At 42.3% G+C, this 27,651-nt stretch overlaps 1 protein-coding gene across 1 annotated transcript; it reads left to right on the forward strand.

Moving 5' to 3' along the window:
• The first annotated feature begins 10,078 nt into the window (after positions 1 to 10,078).
• Positions 10,079 to 25,867, forward strand: LOC147887138 (phosphoglucomutase, putative / glucose phosphomutase). Its single transcript, XM_087394590.1, has 8 exons — positions 10,079 to 11,083; positions 11,157 to 11,420; positions 11,629 to 12,145; positions 12,280 to 12,479; positions 12,624 to 12,775; positions 13,262 to 13,402; positions 25,299 to 25,395; positions 25,538 to 25,867. The coding sequence occupies exons 1-7, from the start codon at positions 10,331 to 10,333 to the stop codon at positions 25,369 to 25,371; spliced, it is 2,100 nt and encodes a 699-aa protein (XP_087250716.1). The 5' UTR covers positions 10,079 to 10,330; the 3' UTR covers positions 25,372 to 25,395; positions 25,538 to 25,867.
• Positions 25,868 to 27,651: the final 1,784 nt, after the last annotated feature.

Genomic DNA, 27,651 nt, shown 5'->3' on the forward strand with positions numbered 1-27,651 from the left:
CGGCCCGTCGTGCTTATGCTATACAAAGAACAAGGTCTAAAACACAAGGTGCTAGAAGCATGAGGGTGGTTGTGGAATCTATGGGTGTAGAAGTAGGAGTTTGCAGTCAACATAATCAGATACATGAATGCAGTAATGTAGCGTGCATTGTGGCTAAAAATACAATGGACCTCAATACTTCAGTAACAGTAGGTAGAGTGCATCAACATGCTTCAGTGATAGGTACACCTACTCAAATGGATTCAACACGGGCGGCCCGTCGTAGCTATGCTATACAAAGAACAAGGTCGAAAACACAAGGAGTTAGAAGCGTGAGGGTGGCTGTGGAATCTATGGATGTAGAAGACGGCCTTCGCAGACAACAGGACCAAATGTATTGGCACAGTAATGTAGCGTGCATTGCTGAAAATACAATGGACGTCAATACTTCACCAACTGTAGATAATGAGCATGGACATGCTCCAGTAATAGGTACAACTACTCAAATGGATTCAACGTGGGCGGCCCGTCGCGTTTATGCTATACAAAGAACAAGGTCGAGAACACAAGTTGCTAGAAGCGTGAGGGTGGCAATGGAATCTATGGATGTAGAAGTTGGCCTATGTAGAGAACAGAATCAAATGCATGGGCACAGTAATGTAGCATGCACTGCTGAAAATACAATGGACCTCCATACTGCACCAATAGTATGTAATGAGCATGAACCTGCTCCAGTAGTATGTACAACTACTCAAATGGATGCAACCAGGGATGCTACTCATTAAGAGCCCGAAGGCGTGTTGTTCACAATAGGGCTGTGATTTTGGGTGCAGGGGGGAGCCTCTCTATCTTGCATACTTTTCCATTAAGGGAAAATGTAGAGCATCCATCTTTGTATCCACTGGTCTTCAATGCTCCTTCTGTTCATGCACTCGGATCCATGGATCATACATGCAGCTTTTGCCAGGCTCAACTATGGAAACAAGAGACGCGAATGCATATGCATCAAGTTGTGGGCAAGCACTGTTGCAAAGTTGGTCGTGTGTCATTGTTGCCGTTAGAAGAACCACTAGAGATTTTGAGAGTACTACTACACGGACATGATGCTAGAAGCAGACTGTTTAAGAAAAACATTAGGGCTTATAATAGTGCCATGGCATTTGTTTCATTGGGAGCCCATGTTGATCAAATGTTCCATGGGAATGGGGGTATACAAAACTTTCGGGTCCATGGTAGTGTGTATCATCGGGTTGGAAATTTGTTGCCCGATGAGGCTAGGCAAGAGATGCCACGTTTTGCACAGTTGTACGTGTATGACACTGATCATGAACTAGAACACCATTTACATGGGATGCCTGGTTTGGATCCAGGCATTTTGGAGTTGTTGCAAAGGATGATGCACGAGTGCAATCCATATGCCAGTGCATTGATGGCTATTGGGCAAGTGCTAAGAACAAATCCACATACAAACCTGAGGATGGTTATTTGTGAGAGCCGCTCCATCTCAAGGCAGTACTTGGCGCCTATGGCTAGCGAGGTTGCTGCAATCATGCCAGGACAAGGGGATGACTTCGATATTGGAAATCGGGGCATTCAGATTTTTAGCCGCAATGGGTTTGTGCGTAGAATATCTAATTTGCACCGATCATACATGCCTCTCATGTATGTTCTTTTGTTCCCTCGGGGGGAAGATGGTTGGCATCCATATATCCCATATAGTGATGTTCCTAATCACACACCATTGCACGAGATACGTGGACAGAGTTGTGTCACCCAGAGACAATACTACGCATATCTTTTGCAAGTGAGATATGATACAAATGCATGTCTTTTGCATGGGGGTAGATTGCTGCAGCAATACATGGTTGATGCCTACAGTAGCATGGAAGAGTCCAGGTTGGTGTGGATACGAAACAACCAAGCTTCCCTATGCACTGAAGTCTATCAAGGGTTGATGGACATGGTGAATATAGCTGATGGGACACGTACTGTGCTTGGCAATGCTGCAGGGCATAGGGTGGTGTTGCCTTCTTCTTTTACGGGAGGGCCTCGGTATATGTGCCAGCTATACCAAGATGCTATGGCAATTGTCAGAAAAAGGGGCAAACCTGATTTATTCATAACGTTCACCTGTAATCCCAAATGGCCTGAAATATCTACAGCATTGTTGCTGGGGCAAACTACGCAAGACCGTCCAGATTTGACAGCCCGTGTGTTTTTCCAAAAGCATAAGGACATGATGCAGTCAATTACAAAACATAATTTGTTTGGGAAGGTGGCTGGATATGTGAGTGTCATAGAGTTTCAAAAGAGAGGTCTACCACACTCACACATATTGTTGATATTAGAAAGTGGTTTCAAACCCATGGAGATCGGTCACTATGACCGATTAGTGTGTGCAGAGTTGCCAGATAAGGCTATGTTCCCGGAGTTGCATGATATTATTGGGCAATGTAATGTCCATGGTCTGTGTGGTGCACTAAATCCATCTGCAGCTTGCATGGTTGATGGAAAATGCATTCGTCATTATCCACGCGGATTCTCACAGACGACTACTATTGGCAACGATGGCTATCCAGTTTACATGCATCGTGATGATGGTAGAAAGATACAAGTGAAAGGGGGTGTGATTGATAATCGTTGGATTGTGCCATTTAATCCTTTCCTCTCCGTGAAGTACAAGGCACACATAAATGTTGAAATATGCTCCACAATCACTGCAGTTAAGTATTTGTATAAATATGTGTACAAAGGTCATGACAGAGCCATTATCAAGATGCAGCTAAATAATGCAGGAGAGCAAGGGCATTTGCACAACATAGTTGACGGTGGCATTGATGAGATTAGTAGTTACTTAGATGCACGTTACGTGTCAGCATCAGAAGCATGTTGGCGGATTTATGAGTATGCCATGCACGATGAAAAACCCGATGTGCAAAGATTGCAGGTTCATCTTCCGATGCGCAATAACGTCATCTTTCGAGATGATGATGATTTGCAAAATGTTGTAGGTAGGGAACAAAATCAAAAGACCACCCTCACAGAATGGTTCACTTATAATCAATTGCAATATGACACAATCAACTTGCTGTATGGTGACTTGCCAGACAAGTTGGTTTGGAACAAAACCAGTAAGCGGTGGACTAGAAGACAAAAGGGGAATACCATAGGTCGGATGTACAATATTTCCCCCTCAGCTGGTGAGCTCTACTTCATGCGTATGTTCTTAATGTGTGCACGGGATGCAAGTCCTTTGATGACTATGTACTTTTGACAGCCAAGTGTACCCTACTTTCAAGGCAGCATGCATAGCACGGGGATTGTTGGAGAGTGATGATGAATGGTTTGTGTGTATGCAAGAGGCTGTGTTTTATCAAAATAGTGCACAACTGAGACACCTATTTGTCACAATATTGGTTTTTTGTGAGCCAACATCTCCTCGACTTTTGTGGGAAAAATTTTCCCTTGAGCTTTCGGATGATTTTTTTAATATATTGGAATCAAGTATGGGGAATTTAATTGGTCGTCATGAACTAGCAATAAAGAAGGCTATATTGCACTTGGAGCACATTCTTCAACAACATGGGCGAAGGTTGGCTGAGTTTGATGGAATGCCTGTTGTAGATAGAACATCTTTGTCAGAAGCTGGAAATGGCTTATTGCAAGAAGAAAGAATGTTTGATTGTGTGAAAGAAGCACAGACTGCCCAGCAAATGGAAATGTCCTTGAATCACTGTCAACGTGCTGCATTCGATCGGATTTTAGCAAGGGTCTATGGAGATGGTGGTGAGGTCTTTTTTCTCGATGGTATAGGAGGGTCTGGAAAGACCTTTCTCTACAATTGCTTGCTCTCTCGATTGCGTGGGGAGGGGCTCATCGCTTTGGCATGTGCATCTTCTGGGATTGCTACATTGCTACTAGCCAATGGACGCACGGCACACTCATGATTCAAGATACCGTTGGAGCTGGATGGTACTAGCAGTTGCAATATTAAGGTTAATAGTCAACTCGCAGATGTTTTGAAGATGGCTAGGCTGATAATATGGGATGAGGCACCCATGACTCACCGGTTTGCTTTCGAGGCACTAGACAGAACTTTGCGAGATATCATGTCCAATGAGCAACTTTTTGGTGGGAAGGTGGTATTGTTGGGGGGGGATTTTAGGCAAGTCTTGCCAGTTCTTCCAAAGGCAGGATGAGAGGACATTGTGAATGCTACCTTATGCCACTCAAGGATTTGGGATCGCACTACAGTATTGAAGTTGACGCAGAATATGCGGGTCCTTCGGAATGGTGATAATTGTGTTGAGCAAGAGTTCATGCAATGGGTTCTAAACATTGGCAATGGGATAAATAGATGTACAAAAGAAGATACTATTGTGATTCCATCGCATATGCTTTTAGAGACAAAGTCCATGGAAGGCCTCATTGGATGGGTGTATCGAGGGTTTGCAACTGTTTTGGACTGTGCACCATACTTTCGAGAGAGCGCTATTCTTGCACCTCGAAACATCGAGGTTGATGCAATTAATGCTATGGCATTGAAGGCAATGCCCGGTGAGAAAGGGAGTACCTAAGTGCAGACTCAGTGGACAACTTAGGGGGAGATTCCTTTTTGTTTGCAGTCGAGTATTTGAACAGTCTTGATTTTGGTGGTGGATATTCCCCGCATCGGTTGGTTTTGAAAAGGAATGCTCCTATAATTTTGTTGCGTAATTTGAATCCTCGCCAGGGTTTGTGCAATGGGACACGGTTGATATGCAAAGAGTTTCACACAAAAGTGTTAGAAGCTGAAATCATTACTCGTAACAATGCTGGTGATAGAACGTTTATTCCAAGGATAACATTCATTCCGACCAACCTTAAACTTCCATTCGACATGAGGAGACGGCAATTTCCTATCCGATTGGCATTTGGCATGACAATCAATAAGTCACAGTGCCAAACATTGTCAGTTTTGGGGCTATACTTGGCGACACCGGTATTCAATCATGGCCAATTATATGTGGCATTTTCACGTATCCGAGCATCAAATGCTGTTAAGGTTTTCATTTCGCAGAGTGCGTCTGATGCCAGGGGTGAGGAGATGGATAATACTTCTACCACAAATGTTGTGTACAAGGAAGTTTTGCAATTGGCAACAGCAAGAGCCTAGGAGTATGACATTGCTCTTTCAAGCCCTCCTCAGACTTTCTTGGGTGGAAAATCTTCATTTCGGTAATCTTTGTATAGCTTTTTTTAAGTTCTTTCAATATTCCAACTATCATAGTTCTCTGGGAATGTTGGCTATTTATACAAAGATGAAGTGAGAGGTAATATTTCATGACTTTATCCTTGATAATGTTTGGGTTTCATTTTTCATTTGAGTTATGGGTTTGCAATACACTACAGGCTATTTTCTCTTCAAAGCCTATTGTTTTTTTCCAGTATATGTAGATTGACACGTGCATTCTTTTTTTGCAATGTGATAGGATGTCTAGGCAGTTCACGTTTATCACCGAAACAAGAGCACAGGTGCAAGGTACATAGTTGCTTGACAACCACGTTTTATGTTGACACGTTTAATAGTGTAGTCACTCACTATTTAGAAAATTATAGATCCTGCGGGCTGGGGATCTCTGGAGAGCGCGCAACTGTTGTTGGATTTGCTTGAGCTGGAGAGCTACCTTGGGTAAGAACTGTGTACATTGTTTAATGCTTTATTTTTGTTAAAACAAAAGTTTTTTTGGATTATATTTGAGTGGGAAAACATGCTATTGTTTGTCTTTTAGGACTGTTCCTGATTCAAGGTTTCTAATGAATCTCCACATCCACAATCCTTTGGATGGACGAGTCCATTTGGGATATTACGCTGTCCTGGCTTGCCGGCTTCATAGGGATGATGGACCACAGACCATCACTGTTCGCTGGCTGGGATACTATGAATGTGTGCAGACACGATTTTTCTATCAAGGGCAAAATGGGGACTACACGTATACCTTTGTCAGTGTTGTTGACAGCCCTTTGCGTCTGAGTAAGTACTCTAAAGAATGAGTTGAGTTTTACCAACATACATGTATAAAAGTTTTATGGCTCAATAATTATAGTTCCTAAATTATCTTTCTATGTGATGCTGGTCCAGATACGATTGTTGGTACTCCGTTGTATGTTCGTAGCCGCGGTGGACGCGGCGGATGTGGTGGACGTACATTGAATGGCCGTCGCAGGCTTTTCCCTGTAGTACATGACCGCAGACTTTTCCCTTAGGGATGTTTGTGTGTGTATTGTAGATTTTGTATGTTCAGTTATGACTTTATTTACGGCTGTGTATTTGGATATATCAATCAGTTCTTTGATGTAGCTATTGCATGTTCAGACATGTGACTGCACTTTTGGATGTGATATTTTGAAGTACTCTGTCATACATAATTTTTTTTTGGACATGGCGGATGTGGAGTACATGGCTGATGCAAGCTTTTCCCTATAGTACATGGCCGCAGACTTTTCCCTTTAGGGATGTTTGTGTGTCTATTGTAGATTTTGTATGTTCAGTTATGACGTTGTATGCAGATGTGTATTTGGACATATCAATGAGTTCTCTGGTTTTACTTTCGGATGTAATATTTTGAAGTACTATGTCATAGACTTTTTTTTGGTTAGAATATGTTGCTGGTTTCAGACAATTTAGCATCTTGAGACCCGGCGGAGCGGGTCGCTAGCCCATCGTAGACGGGTCAGGTTACTCGTGTACTCAATAAACCAATTCACCATTAATCAAATACTTAGTGCAATCATATACATCAAATGATTAGCCAATCATGCTAAGTAATGGTCTTTACAAATGACTACCTATTAATGTGAGTATTTCTTAATGGCATCACCCATGTTATATATTAATGGCACACGTTTAGTTAGGCATCTCTAACTAAACCAAATTATTAAATAGAAACCCCACCACGTCTGGTGCGATCCTATACATACTTTACGTCATTTTGAACAAAAGTTTTGAGAAATACTTTCTCATAACAATGCATTAATGGTTGGGAGTCGTTATGATAGCTACTAGGCTCGACATTGCATTTGTAGTGGGAATTGTTAGCTGATATATGGCTAATCCAAGAAAGAGACATTGGGAGGCAGTTAATTGCATCCAAGGATTGCTTTGGCAGAGGAGAGGTGTGTGTACTTGGGTACACAGATTCAGACTATGCAAGGCATGTGGATAGTAGAAGATCCACTTCTGGTTATATGTTCACCTTTACAGGTGGTGCAATGTCATGGATGTCTCATGCACAGAAGTGTGTTGCTTTGTCTACCATAGAGGCTGACCATGTTGCAACCACAGAGGGTTGCAAGGAGGCTATATGGCTTGATTGGCTAGTGGGAGATTTGGGGATTCATATAGGTGTATTGACACTGCATAGTGATTCCATGTGTGCTATTTAGCTAGCACGGAATCCCTTTTTTTGATGGAAAGACCAAACACATTGAGGTTAGGTACCATTTCATTAGGGAGGTACTTGAGGACAAGCACATAAGCTTGTCAAGGTTCATGCATATGATAACCCTGCAGATTTGCTGATGAGGACGAAGAGTCTATCTAGTCAGTGGTTTGAGTCTTGTCATATATTGATGGGCATATTGGATAGTATGTCCACTGGTTGTTCTCCCTTAAAGGCACATTGGCCAGGAAGATGACGCATTTCCATTTCAAAATGTGAGATTTGGAAACAAGTATATGCCCATATGAAAGGGAATGCCATTATGCATTCGCATTGTTTCCAATCTAATTAGACTATCTTGTAGGGAGCAAAAGTTCACATCTTATCCTTTGCAGCAGCACCCAATTTTGATCTATGTTGTAGTCCGGATGTAGTATATATTAATCTTCAAAGCTTCTAGCATAATCCATGCATAACAACATAGGAGATAATACACCATGATCCTTGTATGCTATTCATTTTTTACTAGAAAGACCATTTGTGATGCTATTGGTCTACAATCCTATATATTCGACATATTTCTTCAATTTTGAAGACGCGGCTAGAAAGAGAAAAAAGTTCAACAATTTTCCTTTTCACTTCACCACTGAATTCAATATCGATGAGAAGTTATGATCAATTGTCTTCTTTCTTTAATAACTAGCCTTTCTTCGCCTCAGGGGGGTGGAGGGGTGCACGAGAGGTGGGGGGGTTGCCAAGAGGCCTAGGCCTTGTATAGTGAGATTCCCAGATGGGAGAGAGGCGAATTGAGAAGAGGAGAAGTGGGGCTAGGACATCATAGTGAGGGGGTGTGACTGAACGTAGATAATTTATTTTGATGGCTTTATATGATGTCACTTTTGATTTAGCTTTTGCAAGGGAAGGAGGAAGAAAGAAAGTGGCGAGGAGTAGTAGGGAGCGAGTGATCAGGGAGAAGAGAGAAAAAGAAAAAGTGGTGAAGGGGAGCAAGGAGGGAAGGCAAGGGAGAGGTGGAGGGAGAGTCAAAGTAGGGGTTAAAGGGAGGTGTAGAGGCGACGGGAGGGAAAGAGGGGTAGAGAGGTGAGGTGAGGGAGATGGGTAGGTGAGAGTAGACTTAGGGTGAGAGCATGAAGGAGGTGGGAGGGAAGGCTTAGGGGGAGGGAGTGATGGGAGGTGGGAGAGCCATAAGAAGCTTAAGTATTTTTAGACCTTAATAATTCAGGGGATTGGTGAGCGGAATTAAAATTTTCTACCTTATTACTTGAATTAAAAGATTCCTTGAGTATCTTTTTTTATCTTCAAAGTTTTTGTAGTTCAGTAAATACGTTTCAATTTCATCAATAAAATTTGGGGAGGACAGGAAGAAGAATTTGATCTTGAGGATTGGCCTCTACAAGAGGTGTTTGAGAGATTGCTTATGTGGAATTGACCTACCAATGAGTTTGTGAGATTGCTTATGTATGAATGAGCTTGACTCTTGAATGATCAAGGGAGTGCAAAACATAGTGGGATCAACTAGGTAGAGGCCTTTACCTCAAGTAGAAGTGGTGACTTCATTCAAGAGAGTGCAAAACATAGTGGGATCAACTAGGTAGAGGCCTTTACCTCAGGTAGAAGTGGTGACTGGCAAAGCCACGAGTCTCTTTTAGCTACAGTAAAGGTTGACTCTTGGCTTCTACTGATTGTCAAAGTCGTACCACAATGTGATGGGTGCATCATTTATGAAAGGTTTTTACCATGATGTGATTGGCCAGTTCTAAAGTTTCGGACACATCAATAAGCTCAGAGTGCCCACCATTTTCGGATTTCAATAATTTAGATTTGATCTCCACATGGTAAGGGAGGGCCATGGGAAGGCCTTTCTCGGGAGGCAGCTAGGAAGATTCCGATGATTGACTGGTAGGCCGGGAGTTGTGATTCGATTGGATTCTAACTAGGAAGGTCGGCATGTGGCTATTCTTGGCTGTTGATGGCATTTGGGAGGCATGTGGCAATGGCAGTGGTGAGTGTTTGTCGGATTTTTTGGGTTGGCATTAAGGAGGTGGGATCGATGGAGGGTTGAGGCCTTGTTTCCACGTGCCCTGGGTACGTGCACCTGAGTACCTAGGGGGTGTGGAAATAGGCATTGAGACCTGGTCTAAGAGGGCATTCTTGTGTGTGAGAGATGTTTTGTGAAAAATTAGGCCTGCTGCACGCCGGTCTTGTGGGGGGTGTTGTGTTCCCATGTATGTATGGCCTCCATCCGTGTTTTGGGTACTGTGTGTCAGGCAGAGGTAGAATGATGGGAGCAATTCAGGACTCGCTAAAATGCAGGTGTTGGACAAATACGACTAACATTGAGGAAAATACAGACTTTAGCGAGGAGAAAGGGGTGTGCGTTTTGGATGATGGGCGTGGGAACGTGCTCGATCTAAGCGGCGGGCCAGGGAGGGGAGAATATCTAAGAAGAATATCTGAGGAGGATTAAGGGGGGGGGGGGTAATTAATTAAGGGAAGGGGTAAGGGAGGGAAGGGTTAATTAAGAGGTAATGAGAATTTGAATACGAGTGGTGGTTCTGCTTCATCTTCTTCTTCTTCGATCTTAAGCTCTGTTTCTTCGTCTTCTTCATTTTCATCATCTTCTTCTTCTTCATTTTCCGTTCAAGCTCCATCGCCATTTTCCTGCTCAAGCTCCATCGCCATTTTCCTGCTCAAGCTCCATCGCCATTTCCTTCTCAAGCTCCATCGCCATTTTCCTGCTCAAGCTCCATCGCCATTTCCTTCTCAAGCTCCATCGCCATTTCCTGCTCAAGCTCCATCGCCATTTTCCTGCTCAAGCTCCATCGCCATTTCCTTCTCAAGCTCCATCGCCATTTTTCTTCTCACGCTCCATCGCCATTACTTCTCCTCTCGCCTTCCTCCTTCTTTGCTCCATGGCCCTTCCCCTCCACTCCGATTTCCTTGCCCCCCGCTCCTTATCCCGCCGCCCCGACCTCCTCGCCGCAGAAATCTCCCTCTTGTCTCCCCCTCTCCCGATTCCCACCTTTGCTTCCCGACCGCAATGCAGCAGCTGCAGCAGCAGCAGCAGGAGCGACACAATCAATCCCGGCTGCAGCAGTAGCTACGATTCCAATCACTTCTGCAGTAGCACCCGCAACGAAACTACTACTACTACTAACCAGCTCCCACACAGCCGCCGTCGTCGTTGCTGCGCCTTTGGAAGCCGGAGCTGCTCGTCTGTCACCACCACCCGGCGCAGGAGTACGCGCTGCTGCAACAGAGTTTCCCGCCATGTTGCTGGCCGCTCGGTGGAGCAGCCGCAGACGATGGAAGCAAGCTGGGAGGAGGCGATGGGCAAGATCCGACGCCTGCAAAACGGCTCGGACATTCGTGGAATTGCATTGCCTGGCGAGAAAGGTCGCGAGGTGAATTTCAGCCCTGCCACAGCCTTCTACCTGGGAGCTGCATTCGCGGAATGGGTTGCTCACTCCGCATGCAAGCCAGCATCGAAAGTGAGCGTCTCTCTTGGCAGAGATCCTCGCGTCACCGGACCTTCCCTGCTCGCAGCTTGCGCTTCTGGTCTTCAGAGCGTCGGTTGCTCTGTCTTCGACATGGGAATCGCCACCACCCCCGCTTGCTTCATGAGCACAATCCTGCCCGGCTTCGCCTACGATGCATCCATCATGGTACTGCTGTTTAGCTTCACCTGTCGCCTATCGCAATTGCAAGATTTGTTCTCACTCTTTCGTTGCCATGCAGCTCACTGCTTCCCACCTTCCTTACACCAGAAACGGCCTCAAATTCTTCACTTCTAGAGGAGGCCTCAACGTTTCCGACATCGAGAGCATCTGCAATGTCGCTGCTCTCAATTCTGTGAAATTCCCGGATCGGTGCCTCAACGCGGAGGGAGTCACTGTCGAGAAGGTCGACTTCATGCCGGTATATGCCGATCACCTGCGCGGCATTATCAAGAAAGGTGTCAATCATCCGACAGACTACGAGCATCCACTGAAAGGTTTCAAGGTTGGCGACCGCTGTCTTCATGTTTTTGCTACGCAAATCGCACTGGTCGGCGACTCGTGTATAGGGGAGGTGTCCAGAATCGATGCGCAGCTGAGACCTTCCAATACTGCATGAATTCAGCGGATTGCGACTCATTGTCGACTAAACAATGCAATACATCGTATGCTGTTGCTTTGCGGTTGATGAAATTTATGCAATTTGCATGCAGGTGGTGGTAAATGCTGGCAACGGCTCGGGTGGTTTCTTTGCATGGGATGTTCTTGAGAAGCTTGGAGCTGATACAAGTGCAAGTCTTAATCTGGAACCGGACGGGATGTTTCCCAATCACACTCCAAATCCCGAAGACAAGAAGGCAATGGCTGTCACACGCGCCGCCGTAATTGAAAGCAAGGCTGATCTAGGAGTTGTATTCGACACAGATGTCGATCGCAGCGGAGTGGTGGATTCTGCTGGGAACGTGATTAACGGAGATCGACTAATCGCTCTCATGTCCTGCATCGTCTTGGATGAGCATCCCGGTTCGGTCATTGTAACTGATGCACGAACTAGTGATGGCCTGAGTAAATTTATCACGGAGCGAGGTGGAAAACATTGTCTTTACCGAGTTGGGTATCGCAATGTCATCAACAAAGGGATCGAGCTGAACGATGTTGGTGCGGAAACTCACTTAATGATAGAGACTTCAGGACATGGAGCGATGAAGGAAAATTATTTCCTAGATGATGGTCTGCTTCTCTCATTTTAATCAGTCTCTGAAATCTGTTTTGATTGCAATTCGTGAAATCTAGTCCTTCGTTTTTGGCTTTGTCTGTTGAATTGGATTGATGCGTGCCTAACGACTCTGAATTTGATCGAGCAGGAGCATACATGGCAGTGAAAATAGCTATAGAGATGGTTCGGATGAGACTTCGAGGATCGACCGAAGGTATAGGGGGTATAATCAAGGACCTGGAGGAACCTCAAGACAGTGTAGAACTGCGGGTGAATATTTTGTCCAAACCAGAAGACGTGAAACGGAGGGGAGCGGAAGTGATCGAGAGCTTCCGGAGGTTTCTTGTGGTAAGGTTGATGAGGTAGTGATGTTTGTCAGGGCTACCAAAGAGAATGCAATAATTTAATGTGTGATGAATTCATGAAGAGTCTGGCACGGCGCTTCCAAGAGGCATGCAGTATGATTTCAACTTGATTCTTGTGTTCGTCCAGGACGGTGATGCACCTGGTTGGAGATTGGGTGCGTGTGGAGATTGCTGGGTGAGCGATGGGTGCCTCGCAGATTTTGAGGAGGGAGAAAGTCCAGAATCGAGTCTGAGTGCAAGCTACGAGCCGCCATCTGGCATTGACGCTCACATGTACAGGTATAATAAGCGTGAAATGTTTTCCAAAGATATTGCTAGCCGGCTGTGTTTCCGTTGCTTTACTGAATTCTTTGGCAAGGCTCACGGTTTTAGGCTGCATTTTAGAACCATTCATCGGTTGAATTTCAGCCTGACCAAGGTGAAATCTGACGTTGATTTCGTGTATTGTTATGGTTGCTTCTTGAAGCTGCTATTCCATCTATCGCCTAGAAGAACCATTTCCCCATATCGCTCTTTTGCGTCGTGGATTGAGTATTGAGTTTTTTACTCACTCTTTATAGCTTTCTCGCTACATCGATATCGTTCAGAGGCAAGACTGCTTGCATATGGTTAGTGCAAGCATGGGAAAGAGTCTGTAGCTTTGGCTCTTCCCAGCTTATTACCTCCGCATCAAGCACTACTGTGATAAGAAGCAGCGTCTTGGTGTGTTCATTCAAATCATTACCACTGTATTGTACTGAGTATATGGTTGGAAATTATGTGCAGGGCCCAAATTTATGACGAGAAGACAGATGCGAGTGGCTGGGTGCATATGAGACAGAGCATCCACAACCCAAATTTTGCCATTAACATGCAATCATCGAAGCCTGGTGGATGCCATGAATTTGCAAAAGTTCTCCTTGAAAGGTATTGATTCTTTATAAGATTTGTATTTCATAAAATCTCTCTTGCCCTATAAGAGTTCTTCCTCGGTTTGGGCGATTACACGGATGAACGGGGTTTGGTCTTCTGAATAATCTGCTGTGGAGTGATTAGCTAGTTCAAGTTGCATCCTCCCGTTTGAACACGGCATTTGCATAGATAAGTGATTAAATGATCTGAATTGAGAAATTCCAACGATCTACAGAGAAAGATGAGGCTGCACAACATTTATCACGTTTTCAAATTTGCAACGGTCTCTCAGGAATTGTTCTAACTTGCTCTGAAGGAGTTGTCACAGGCACACACGACTATCAATCTTTGCGGACTTTACATTATTGCTATGAATGAAAATATAACATGCAACTTTTGAAGTCACAAAAAACTTATTCTTGGACCGAATTGTGTCCTAGAGAGAGAAAAAATACATGCTGGAGAAGATTTCATCTACAGAATTAGACCCAGCTTTAACTCCTACTCCCTCTCTTATAGGAGTAGGCCATTTTGATAGACGAAGAGTTTATCATTTCATCCCAAAAGAGCGAATGTGTTTCCCTTCAGATGTATCACGGGTAGATATTACAGATATTTCGAACAAAAATTTCATCTACAAGAGTCCAAACGACTAGTTTGTTTCACATATTAATTTAGGGTAGAGACACTTGTCTACATCACCTCTCTTACCAATGGTCTAACCTAGTGGCTTAATCTCTTTTGCCATTTATTGAGAGTCGTGTAGTTTATCATTTCATCCCAAAAGTGCGAATGTGTTTCCCTTCAGATGTATCACGGGTAGATATTACAGATATTTCGAACAAAAATTTCATCTACAAGAGTCCAAACGACTAGTTTGTTTCACATATTAATTTAGGGTAGAGGCACTTGTCTACATCACCTCTCTTACCAATGGTCTAACCTAGTGGCTTAATCTCTTTTGCCATTTATTGAGAGTCGTGTATTTGAGGACAATGAGAACGTCTCTTACCAATGGTCCAACCTAGTGGCTTAATTTCTTTTGCCATTTATTGAGAATCGTGTAGTTAAGGAGAATGAGAGGGTACAGTCCAAGGCAGTAGCTTGTTTCAAGGTCTAATTTGTGCTTCTAAGGGTAGCACTTTGTGTACAGAAGGACCCAACCTTATGTTTTAATTCTTTTTGACAATTGATATTCCAGCAATTGGGATTTTTGTACTTATGATGCGAGTGAGGATGAGAGCATACTCTTGAGCTACACGATGGACCTCACAGCATCTATATATTATCTGTACTCCCCAAGTCAGATCCTTTTATGAGCAATCAATCACTCAATTAACCTACCTCTTAACCAGACACCCCCAACCTCCGCACCCACCTCCCCCCCTACCTGCCCATTTTCACCCTTCCTGAAAATGTTCTCGAATTTCCTTTTTTTGTTGATGTATGGGACTTGTTCTTTCATTGATTGATTTAGCCATTGATTGACGTTCAAGGGGGGAGTGAGAGGGTGTGATGTCCAAGGTGCTAGCTTATTTGAAGGATTAATTTGAGCTTGTAAGTGTCGAAGCACTTTTTGTACATCACGTCTACTATCAAGGGCTAACCTAGACCTTACAAACATGTACACATGTTTTATACATACTCCCTAAGTCAAATCTTTTAACCAGCATTCACTTAATTAATCTGCCTTCCCTCCCCTGCTTTCGCCCCCATGAAAATGTTTTAGAATTTCCCGTGTTTGGGCACGTATACCCACAGTGTGCACCAAAAATATCGTTTTCATAATGTGGTCTGAAAAGAAAGGCTATCTTGATCTAGAAGGCTAAAAAAGATCAACATAGTAGCTGATTGGAGCCCTTGTTGGGTCCTTTTGCAGGTGACCAACCTGCTAGGTGGCCCTCTTCTATCCTGGCCTGTGCTGTGGGTCCATTGGCTGGCCCACCCAGCAGTCTTGCTGGGCCCATGTGCCGCTACAGTCTTCCATACCTGTTTGGATGGAGGCGCAGCCTTCCTGCTGTCATCACGGCTGTCTATACGTTAATGCACACTGCAGTAGATGCTTCTGTGGCCTTCCTTGCTGTGCTATGTTATCCTTTGTTCACCTGCCTGCTGTTGGTATTGCTGCTGTAGACATCTTTGCTGATGTGGCAACTGGTATGGCTGCCTATGTGGTAGATCTGGGCCATGGGGTGCTGTGTGCTGTTCTGATTCCATGTGTGCTGCTTCCTTCACTTGACGTTGGCTATGGGTTTGACAGCCCCTGAGGCTGGTCTGTGGCTAGGGAGTTAGCCATAGCCGTGACAGCCACTTCTGCTGAAACTGGAACAGAGGGCAGGTCAGCACACCCCTGCTCCTGTTGTACTGGAGCCTTGGATATGGTAGACTGAATTGCAGATACTGGATCGAATGTCTCTGCTCTATCTGGCCATAGTCAACAAGAAACACATTTTGGATATACGCAACCCTTTATTTGTCTGAGCTACATCTATAGTGCATATTGTCCAACGTCCTTGTATAAGCTATGTACTATAAACTATAAATGATAGACTACATATTTGCATGTATATCTATACGTGCTATTTATAAAAATAACATGTTTTTGTCAATTGTTTCTAGCTGTTTCTGACTTTTCCCAGATGAAACATTTCTAGAAAGCCTGAAACACGTTTGTACTCAAAATCCTTGAAACATTTCTTCTGATTTTCGTGCTCCCATATCTCGACCTGTCCTGCTAAGTTATTGGGTAAGTTCAGGCACCGTGTTGCTTCTTTCTTATCCTATTTCTTCCATAGTGGCTGTAAGAAATCCTAGTAATCTAATTTCATGAGTGAGCTAAGGAGCGGAAAGGAGATCGTAATGATAACATAGAACAAAAATTCTAAATTGCATAGATGAAGAACGTGTGTCATCCAAACAGTGAGCTCTATGAAGAAATTGTGTCAAGGCCTCTCTTATACAGAGAGTGAAGAGCCACATTTGAAGAGGTGTGTGTCCCAAAGAGTTGTGTATGAGTCCTCATTGTGAAGGGTGCAACCCTTTATGAAAAGGTACACAATGTATGAGTACAAGTGCTATCTTCATAAAACATGTTCCTGGTTGGAATACCTGTATCCCTTCATCGGGTGACTCCCTTGATGTGAAGGGTTGTGCCTCATAGGGAGTCTGTCATCGAAAGAGCATAACACTCCCAGAGTATCCAGTCATTGAAGCATCTATAAGTCTAACGTTTAGGAAAGCAATAAGACAGATCATCTCCTCTAAAGACCTTAGAGGAAATAATGACGCAGAATCAAGTGAATCACATCTGATGTTGAAGGTACTATTGCAAGATGTCAGGATAAGGAGTCAAGGTATTACTGCATGTTCTCATCAGATCAACTAGTGGTGAGCCATGGTGAAAGGATAAGTTATCAAGGTATTTCTGCATGCTCTCATCATGTCAATTGGTGGTAATCAGTGGCTCTGGTATCTGGAGGTAGCGTAGTATCAGCACACATTGATAAGTTTGCAACTGTTGAAACTCTGCAAGTAGGGATGCCATTCATTCCTGTAGCTGCTATATGAGAACTTGCTCTGTGTAATATGATGAAGCTGAACAATCAATTGTGTATCTTGGAGAAGCTGGTTGGGATGGTGATTCGAAGTCCCAAGGGTGAACATCAAATGCAATTAGAGACTGCTGATAATATTTGGTCTCGTGCTTCTCTTGAAGATAATAATGAATTTGTATGCCAGAAAGGATGATCACGACGAAAAGGTTCTCATGGCAAAACACAAGTATGGCAAATACACACTAGTCTATAACTACCATTTTCATAGTTTGGTCTATTTGCTTGTCTACTGGTGACATCAGAAGGCTATATAGCATGTAGGGTTGCTGTCTTGACCTGTGAGGCTGATGTACCTGTCTGAGGGATGAACTGTGCTGCAAAGTGTCATGACAAGAGAACTGATTATTTAGCTAATTAATAGTCATTAGAACATTATTATATTGGGTGCCAATTTGATGGTGCAGTGGATGTTTGTATTCATGATTGATCAAGTGGTGTAAATGGTACCGCTAAACTCTGTAACATTGACCAATGATTATTAATAAAGATGTGCACACACGTGTCTAAGTCCTAGGGGCAATAGGAAAGAGAAGGGTGCATTAGAGTGTATTAAATGTTAGGTGCGTGGGTCATAGGCTACGGGCAGGTCTAAATGGGAAGATAAAGCTTGAGTGATCTCTAGGGACATTAATGAAAGGGTGTCCCCATTCATTGTGATTCCAATGAAGCTCAGCTTCTACAGAGACCATTGCTTGCGCATCCCTGTGGAGGGCTTTATTGTTCCACTAGAGTACACTTGGATCCACTTATAGCATTCATTGAGGATCTCCATCGTACAATTCCGAGTCTCATCGCATTGACTCTGTATCGAGAGTGGATGAGCTGAGAGGATACCTAAGAGAGCTACCTATGCATGTTATGCGATTGGCAAGAGGTTGAGTCAGAGGAGCATTTTGTGTTCAGATTCCCCATGTACGAGATCCAGATCGCTATCATTGTCTCTTTAGGGACGGTTTTGGGCCCAAGTTACTTGAAGAGAGGGAAGATAGAAAGAAATATTTAGCAACCCTAAGCCCGAAAGTGAGATATGAGGTTGAAATATTCAGCCAGACCATATGATTAGAGACCTCACCAAACTGGCTGAAATAGTTGCGAGGAAGTCGAATCCTTGCATATCTTTCAATAACGATGGTGGGTCAACATCTAAGACCAACAACATGTCAATCTTTATAAACCAAATTGGCTCGAGAATAATTAAGGGAAGGTAAAAGCTCTCGAACAGCGCTTCCATGACAAATGAAGAAAGGAAGAGGCTGATTAAGGAGGAAAATGTATTGGATGTAAGAAACATAAGCCAAGGCATGTATTGTATAATTGTCCTATTCTCTTGGCTAAATTGCCAAGATTCAGTCAAAGCAAAGCCAAGGCACCCAAGCAAGAGGGTGAGACTTCTACCTCCTCATCCCAGAAATCTACTGTGACCATTGATCCAATAGTGAATGCGATCCATTGAGCCAATACCTTTGGGCCCCATGCCCTTTTGAAGGTGTATGGGTTAAGGTGTATGGTGTAGATTTTTTATCTTTAGAACAACAAAAATTCTAAATTTGTATGATTGGACTTATTCTAGTCTTACAAAGGTATATGGATAGAGAATAGTGGTACTCCTAGGTGATGGATGCAATTATGACCTAATGAGTGACACGTTTTCACTGTATCTTTATGAAATCATACATATAATAGGGGATCAAGACGTATACATTATCCCATTCATTACTCCTATCCAAGGCAAAAGATTGATAAAAAGAGCAATAGATTGTAATCTTGTATATATATGGGACTTAGGGGATCTGCATATTTTAAAAGAAGATGAGATAAGACATGAGTTCCTTTGAGGTTACGCCTATGGAGAGAGAAGATGATCATGTCATAGACTTGGAGCCAAGAGCTTCTTCTCCATGTAGAGTCCCTTATAGGATGAATAGGATAGAAATAAAGAAGGTAGAAAAACAAATTGAGGATCTATTGCAAAAAAGCCTTATTCGTCCAAGGAATTCTCCATTTGGAGCACCTGTATTATTGGTTAAAAAGAAGGATGGATCATATCGTATGTGTATAGATTACCGAGCTTTGAATAAACTTATATGATTAAGAACTGATATTCGATTCCAAGAGTGGATGATTTATTGGATGTGCTTAAAGGTGCTAAAGTTTTTAGTAATTTGGATTTAAAATCTGGTTATCATCAACTCTGGATGAAAACTGGAGATGAACATAAGAGTGCTTGTCACACTCTTACTGGACATTATGAGTTTTTGATTATGCCCTTCAGCCTAACTAATGCTTTAGCCACTTTAAGTATGTTAATGATAAGGGTTTTGCAGCCCTGCGTGGGAAAATATGTCATAGTCTTCTTTTATGACATTCTAGTTTTCAGCCAGATGAGGAATAGCATGATCACATTGCGAAGGTGATGGAGCTCCTATTGAAGATCTAAATACCAAGAAGAGTGAGTTATTCAAGACAGAGATAGTATGAGGAACACATTGTGTTTGCTAAGGGAATTTGGGTTGAACCTAAAAAGGTCAAGGTCATAATTGGATTGCCCATACCCAAAAATATACATGAGTTGAGATCCTTCCTAGGAATGTTAGTTATTACCACATATTCATCAAGAATTTTGCATGCCTTGCTTCTCTACCACTAATAGATTAGTTAAAGAAGCATTACTTGTATCCGTGGAGAGAGGTTCAGCAAGTAGTTGTTGACGAGCTTAAGAGAACATTGGTCACTGCACTAGTGTTAACACTCCTGGATATGGCCAAGGAGTTCTTTGTTGTGGGTACAGATGCGAGTGGTACCTCGATTGGAGCAATGTTGATGCAAGGAGGGCATCCCATTGCTTATGAGAGTGAAAGCTTCAAGGGGCCGAGTTGACATGTATCACATATGAGGAGTTATTGGTAGTTGTTCATGCTTTGACGTTATGGAAGCATTATCTATATGGTTCTGCTTTTAAGATTAAGACTGACCATCAAAGTATCAAGCACACATTTTTTCAGCCCATTGTCTCTTCAAGACGAATCAAATGGATTGAATATATTCAATCCTATGCGCAACCAAATATTTAATATCAGCCAGGGAAGGAGAATTTAGTAGCCTATGGTTTGAGTAGATGGCCCCAAGTTAATCACATTTTTGTGATTAAGGAGAAAGCACCAGGAGCAATGGTGGAAGCTTATCCTACTGATGAGGACTTCGCTGAGATTTATGGACAGATTCAGTGTAATGAGACTACAGAGTTAGAGGCCTATTCTATCGTGGATGGATACCTATCGTTGGGGTATACCATATGTGTATCCAAAACATTTCGGCATCTAGTCATGGGTGAGTTACATGTGAGTCCATATTCTGGACATAGAGGCATTAGAGGGACCATTGATAATATTGAGAGGTATTTCCATTGGCCTAAACTTCCCAAGGAAGTTTCATTCTTTGTCCAACAATGTGACATATGTTAGCGCATTGAAACTGACACAAGTAAGACTGCTTGTCTATTGCAGCCTTTACCTATTCCCTCTGAAAGGTGGGAACACATTGCAATGGATTTTGTGTCAGGATTCCCCAAGGTTGGTCAGTTTGAGCAGATTTCCACTGTTATAGATAGGCTGAGTAAACATGCCTATTATATTCCCTGTAAAAAGGAGCTCTCTGCTCCTAAAATAGCAAGGCTATTCATTAGGGAAATCTTTAGGTTACATGGGTCACCAAGATCTATTGTCTCCGATAATGATGGATGTTTCATTAGTAACTTTTGGACAGCCTTATTTGAAAACTTCAGAACTGAACTCATGTTTACTACAGCCTTCCGTCTTGAAGGATATGGTCGAAGTGAAAATACCAATCAAACCATAATCATTTTACTTCGAGCTTACGTCCATGACCAACCTAGAAGATGGCCAGAATTCTTACCCATGTTAGACGTTGCTTATAATAACACTGTACATACTTCCACCAAGAAAGTCCTATTCGAAATCATGTATGGCCTATCTTTGCCCACTCCATAACACACTTGGGGGAGTGAATTTTTTCTACTGACCAGTTGCTGAGGATATGTCACAGGTTATTGAGCACTGAGGATATGTCACAGGTTATTGAGCAGGTAAAAGATCATATCAAGAAGGTCCGGGCTCAACAGTCCAAGGCAGCCAATAAGAAGGGAAAAGAAGTTTATTATGATAAGGATGATTCGGTCTTACTGAAAATTGATAAAAGAATAATCAAGTTAGTGAGGGGAAGTACAAAGCATGCCAAGCTAGCACTGAAGTTTTATGATACCATTTCAGCCTATCCAGAAGAATGATTCCGAGGAAATTGCCAGCCCATTGGCGTATGAAGTATATCTTTCATGTGAGCGATTTGAAGAGATACCATGGTGATGATGATGAGGCCATGATCTGACCATGTACTACGTAGGACTTAGAATTCAGCACGGGTGATGATGCTGCACGGGTGATGATGCTCGTTTAGTATCTCCGCCCTTTCTGCTTGTTGTATCAGGTTTTCTATCAATCTCATAGACCCGTCAGTCTTATGTAGACTTTAATAAACTTTCTTTCTACCATCTTGCATTCGTCCGCCATCTTTCTGCTACTGCTGTACTAGCTGCTAGGGTTGCTGTGGATGCTGCAGAGGCTTCTCTAGTGTTTGGAGTTGATGGAATCTTGCTGTACCGACTGCTGTTGGGACCGGAGAGGGGAAAGGCCTCCTTTTATAGCCTTAAAGGCTCCTGTAACTCTGGTTTGTAGCTGCGTGACAAATTCATTGGTAGCTGCCATTTCCACAGATTCGGCCTGTAACTGCCATTTTCACAGATTGGTCTGTAACTGCCATTTTCACAGACTGGTATGTGTGTTTATAGACTAGCAGGTCATCACATACCTAGTTTTTGAGAATGACCCAAGCTGCCTGCTTGCCTTTGACATTAACGTCAGGGGTGTGAAAACTCTCTTGATTCAAGTACCCGCCGGTTAAATAGAAAGATGGGTCTCAAAACAAGACAAAAAATCAGGAATGCAGGTCGGTCGTTTCTTAAAAGCCGAGCTCCTGAGTACTGCTGGTCACCCCCCCTTCTCCATCTCTGGACTTTTCCCTTTCTTACATTGGTTTACCATACGAGAGCCTTTATTGCCTTCAAAAAGCGTAAGGCATCACCTATTACTGGATACTCCACTGCATCTGGCACCCCCTAGAAGTACTTAGCACTTGTTGTAACTTAAAAGTATGATGGCCTTGCGAGCTATGGTCACAGAAAGCTGTCTTGAACCCATCTTCCCACATCTAGCCTTGTGATTGCACCAGCACTTCCAATGATTGCTGGTCGAATCTTGGACTTGTCACTTTGAATGAAGTGAGTGGATAGAACTCTCCAATCAGCACTCCCTCCATCACCATTGTGAAAGACCAAGTTAGCTGCTAGAGCGTACAGAGGGAAGCTACAACCAATTGAAAGTGCCACCCTAGGACTGCAAGCTAAACTGTGTTTCCTGCTGCAATCAGGTTGGAGCCATCAACACAAACCCCTCATTCATCATCCTCAGCCTGCAATTTGCGAAGGCCTAAGACTTGTGCTGCCGCTCTTGTGTAAGCGATGGCTACAACTTTTTCGTCATAATGTCCCTAACCACAAGAGGTTCCTCGTGGCTATTACTGCCACTCAAACGAAGAGCAAACCCAACCCCCATCGATTCAGCCTTCCTCACACTTGTTGTCCGCTTTGACCTCATAAATAGCAGGCTCGGTCTACAAATTCATCACAAGCACGTGGAAGTCTCTTCTGTGGTGCCTACCGTCTTCACCATTAAGGAATCTATGTGCAGTATATGTGCTCAATAGTTGAGAGCTTGGTAGTTGACTAGCTTTATTTTTCTTTTTCAGGAGTATCAGAGAACAAGATAGGTGGGGACTATGCCAAATGCTATGTCTTACCAGTAATTTGTAATCTTTCATTGGAGTTCTTCATGGTGAGTAAAAGAAACTTGACATGGAGGTTGTGGAATTAAGTATCTCGCATGGTTTCCACTGATCATTGAGGTAGGACTTGATTGGTATTTCCTTCGGGAAAAATCATGGATGGGTCTGGAAAAATAGTTGGTTAAAGTACTCATGTGGATCTTGTACAGGTGTCTCTTTGACTGAGGTAAACAAAAGAGTGTGATGGAAGCCTGCCACTTGCCAACCCACTTATTTACTTAAGGGATGAGGCAACCTATCAACTGTATAAGTTTGTAATGAGGGTGTTTTAATCAGCCCTCCACCTAAATGTTTGGTTAACCAAAGTCCGAGTTACGGCTCAGAGTAACCAACCCTACAAAAATAATATAGCAGCCAACAGACAACATAAACAATTACATACCTTGGGCAGCATGAGGCAAACTTAACATGCCTCTCTATTTGAGCAGAGTACACTTAGCTTGGAGCATCAACTTCAAAAATTCGAGCATGACTTAATGCACATTCAAGCTTGACTTAATACCCAATTGGATCCTTTATTCTCTTACTATCCACAATCAGTTGTACCTTATTACAGTGGATGTGCTGCATCAAGTTTTCTCTCCTTTTGGGGTTAGTGGACCATATTGGCATATTCCAGGGTCAACCAGTATGCTATCAAGATTTGGTAGACTTAACCTCCAAGTCTACTGCATTTTAGGTCAAGAGCCTCTAGTAAGATAGAAACATCTATGACTATTGCTGCACCTTAAGTATTTGGTTTCTAAACTTGTTTGGCACGCGGCAAGGGAGATGCCATCTTTTGCAGATTGCAATCATGCAGTATATGGAAATGCTTCCATGCTAGAACCAAGGTTGATGCAACCCATGCATGAGAGTCATCCTAGAGTGTTATTGCAGACAATGACCATGCAGCCAAGCTCAATGTTTAATGTTTGAAGTACCTAGGTATGCCTTCATTTTTTGTTCATGTGGGAATGCCTCCAATCTTTTAGAAGCATGTTGCAAGACCGTGGACCCCTGAGCTTAATCTGGGAGTAAGTATTGTAGAAACAAGGGAGAACACGTTAGAGCTGCCCATGTCGATAGATTGTGTGCGTTAGGAGAAGGGTGGTGGATGGATACCCCATGAAATGCCTCTATGGTTGAGCAGTATCTGATCATGTACCTTTCAAGTAAGTAGACTTTACCTCCAATTGGAAGATAGGCCATCCATCATGTGCATAATTGTCATGGTCATCCGACATCTCCTTGACCACAGGGCACCCTTAGGGGCCAGATCCAGTCGCAGGAGACATGCAAGCAGGTCAACAACAGCAAGGAAGAAGGCCTCTACGGCACTGAACAGGCATCTGGCAGCAGCCACAATCCTCAGCAAGGATCCAGGGGCCTGCAAGCATTTATTAGGCCAGACATGGTTGGTCTGTCACAAACGGACCTGACTCTGTAACTGTAGCAAATTCACAAATTGGGTCTATGACAGCAGCAAACTCATAGACTGGGTCTGCTTTGCCTTTCAATTTAGGGAGAATGGCAGAGACTATTTCATACACATCTCAATGAGCCACCTTTGTATTTTGAAAACCTCAAATTGTAAGCTACAAAATTTTACTTGTTTTATGAGGCTAGATCAAAATTAAGGAGTTTTGAGTACGTTTGACATGGTTTCTTAAAACATATAACAAGTTTATGGCACACAAGTTTATTTGCAACTAATCAAGGTCTCTGTCTCTTACTATTGTCTTGTAACAATCTAGCATGTCATTGCCAAAGATTGTGAAGCATATGAGACTTGTATAGTCGTTATTAGCATGATTCCTCTAGATACTTTGACTCCTTATTCGACCTTAACATCTTTTACCAAATTGAGATCTAACTTGTACAGACTACGTTGTAAATGTGGACACAAGTCTCAAATGGATGATGAAATATGTTTTGTAGGTGTGAAAATGTAAACATGTGGTTTTGCTACAATTTACTTTAATCACATGACATGTTATTTGAATATATTCTCACGTGCTGTTTGATTCACTTGACAAGTCACACCGAATGGATGTATGTTGAAGATCTATACTCTTAGATTTGATGTCTTTATTGTTGCACTTGAATTCCAATTCCATACATGAATTGCTTTTGGAGCATGCATATGACATTGTTTTTGCAATAGTTAAAGGTTAGTGATGATAGAATTTCCCTAGATCTCTCTAGAAAGGCACATCAATTCCTTCTATGCAATGTATGGACTCCACCTTCACATTGTTCTCCATGATAGCTTTAAAATAAAATTTGCAATAAAACCTTTTTGATAACCTTTATCTAACAAAGAAAAATGCGTGATTGCCCAGGTTCCTTTTAGTGGACAAAAATTCTCATGAGTTGGATATAAGTGAAGTGGAAAGGTTTGTGAAGGCGGAATGATTCTTTTGCTACATGAGCACAAGGGTAAGTAAGGTCTCTTTAACAAAACTTTTTTGTTTCTTGTGCATTTTGGTAAAGCCTTGGTTCACCCTAAAATGAAGAATACAAATAAGATCTGTAGCTTTTTGGCAGTTTTAAATATTTTTCTCCCTCTAAATGTGTACAGGTTACTCTCAATGGAAGTTTTGATTGTTCAGCATGGGGTAAGTGCAATGTACACTATTTGGCACTTACATATTCAAAGCTCAAGTTATTTAATGAGGGGATTCGATTGCTCCAATAAATATTCCAAATAATCAATTGATTGTCAGTTACCTATTGATGCAAGTGATTGGGAGTCATCAAATGATGTCAAGAGACTATAAAATGATCTTCTAGAATGTGATTTAGAGATATTGGTCCATGTTGTACCATGGCACAAGTACACACGTTTTATATTTGTATATAACATCATTGTATTAAAGATGAAGCTTATTAGTTGGAAAGCATGTGCCTTTCTCCCTCAAGATTGGAGGTTTGTCCATTTTCTCTAGTAGTTCAAGTGTTAGCATGATGAAGATTAAAACAAATTTATTTGGTTCAGTTATTTGCAAACCAGATCCCAAGTGATTAATTATTCTCAAAGGGATTTATTAGTTTAACACTTTGTCTCGATTGTCTATATTCCTTATATAGTTGATGAATAATTAATTAAGGAATATGGACAACCAAAGGATATATATATAGTTGATGAATCTCGATTGATGGGACCAAACCATGGATCTAGATAAATTAATCCATTTTTAATGTTTCCTATTGCTCTTCTTCAATCACTTTTTGGAGCATTTGACTTGACTAATCCTTTTCAAATGTTTGATGGAGATCACAAGCTCCAACATAGAAAGTATCTTTCCTCTTAAATTTTACAATGCTCTTAAACTTTTTGTTTCCTCTTGACATCCATAACAAGTAGCTAGGACCCATGACTCCAACCTTTCCATCATGGACTAACTCATTCATTGTTGTTTGTGTTGGATGTTGGTAGGTACTAGGTCCTTGCTTTGGGTGATAACGTTGGAGTTTGAGCTTCTTTTTGTTTAGATAGTCAAGTTCTTTTCAACCAAATGTTAATTTGATGCCATGTTTCAAAAAAAGAAGAAATGTTACAAACACCTATGGTGTGTTACTTAGCTTCAACTTGAAGTCCAACATCAGGTTCAGACTTTTCTTTTGTTTTCTAAACCATCAACACCTAGTTTCTAGGAGTGATTCTCTCACACGAGAGAACACATATACATGCGTTGTATGCCTACACTTTCTAAAACTTTTAGTGTGGTAGCTTGTTGGTGGGTTTTAGGATTGCATGTATCCCCCAATGATCTTCCCTTTTGGAATTTACAATCTCATTGGATTTTGCCACTATTATTTATCCAATATTTCAGGCTACTACTTTCATTGTTCAAATCCTTGATCTCATGAACGATTGAAAACAAGGTTAATGTTAGGTTTCTTTATTAAGCTTTTTGAAGAACCATGAGACTCAATTATTTTGGGATATTATTTATGTCTGATTGAGAAAGAAACTAAATCCAATGGGTTAGTATGTGGAACTTATTAGTAGGTATGGTTTAGTACCCTTTTTCATTCTTGAGGTAGGTGGTTGCGCCATACTTGAATCAATAGGGCCCATTACCCTAGTTTTTAGGCTGTCTGGACACAAGCAAGGGTGACTACACACACACACACACTTCCTATTCACGTTTTACCTTACAGTTGCTTTACTTTTTTTCCTTCTCCCCACCTCCGCCCCCCCTCCCCCACCCACACACACTTCCTACTCCTTTCCCCCCTTATTTCTCCCTAATTTCCCCTATATTCCCTTGTTCCCCCCTATATTCCTTATATTCCCTTGTTCCTCCCTATTTTCCCCTAATTATACCCTATTTTCCCCTATTTCCCCCTAATTTTTCCTATATTTCCCTATTTCTTGTATTTTCCCTATTCTCCCCTATTTTCCCCTAATTTCCCCTAATTTTTCCCTATTATTTTCTGTTTTCCCTATCTTCCCCTAACTTTCCCCTATTTTCCCCTAACCCCCCTTTTTTCCCATTTCCCCCTAATTTCCTCTATATTTCCCTACTCCCCCTTAATTTTTCCCAAATTTTCCTATTTTTTCTTGTTTTCCCCTATTTTTCCCTATTTCCCCCTAATTTCCTCTATTTTCCCTAATTTCTCCTATTTTTCCTATTTTCCCTTAATTTTCCTTAATTTTCCCTATTTCCCCTATTTTTCCCTATTTCC

Source organism: Dipteris shenzhenensis, chromosome 23 (assembly GCF_047967505.1).
Source record: "Dipteris shenzhenensis isolate YYH24624 ecotype China chromosome 23, Dip_SZ_1.0, whole genome shotgun sequence".
Lineage (NCBI taxonomy): Eukaryota > Viridiplantae > Streptophyta > Polypodiopsida > Gleicheniales > Dipteridaceae > Dipteris > Dipteris shenzhenensis.

Coding starts and splice junctions, on each gene's coding strand:
- LOC147887138 (XM_087394590.1), top strand. CDS start 10,331: ATGGCCCTTCCCCTCCACTCCGATTTCCTTGCCCCCCGCTCCTTATCC. Junction 11,084..11,156: donor CCTACGATGCATCCATCATG/GTACTGCTGTTT, acceptor GTTGCCATGCAG/CTCACTGCTTCCCACCTTCC. Junction 13,403..25,298: donor GCAAAAGTTCTCCTTGAAAG/GTATTGATTCTT, acceptor GTGATTGCCCAG/GTTCCTTTTAGTGGACAAAA.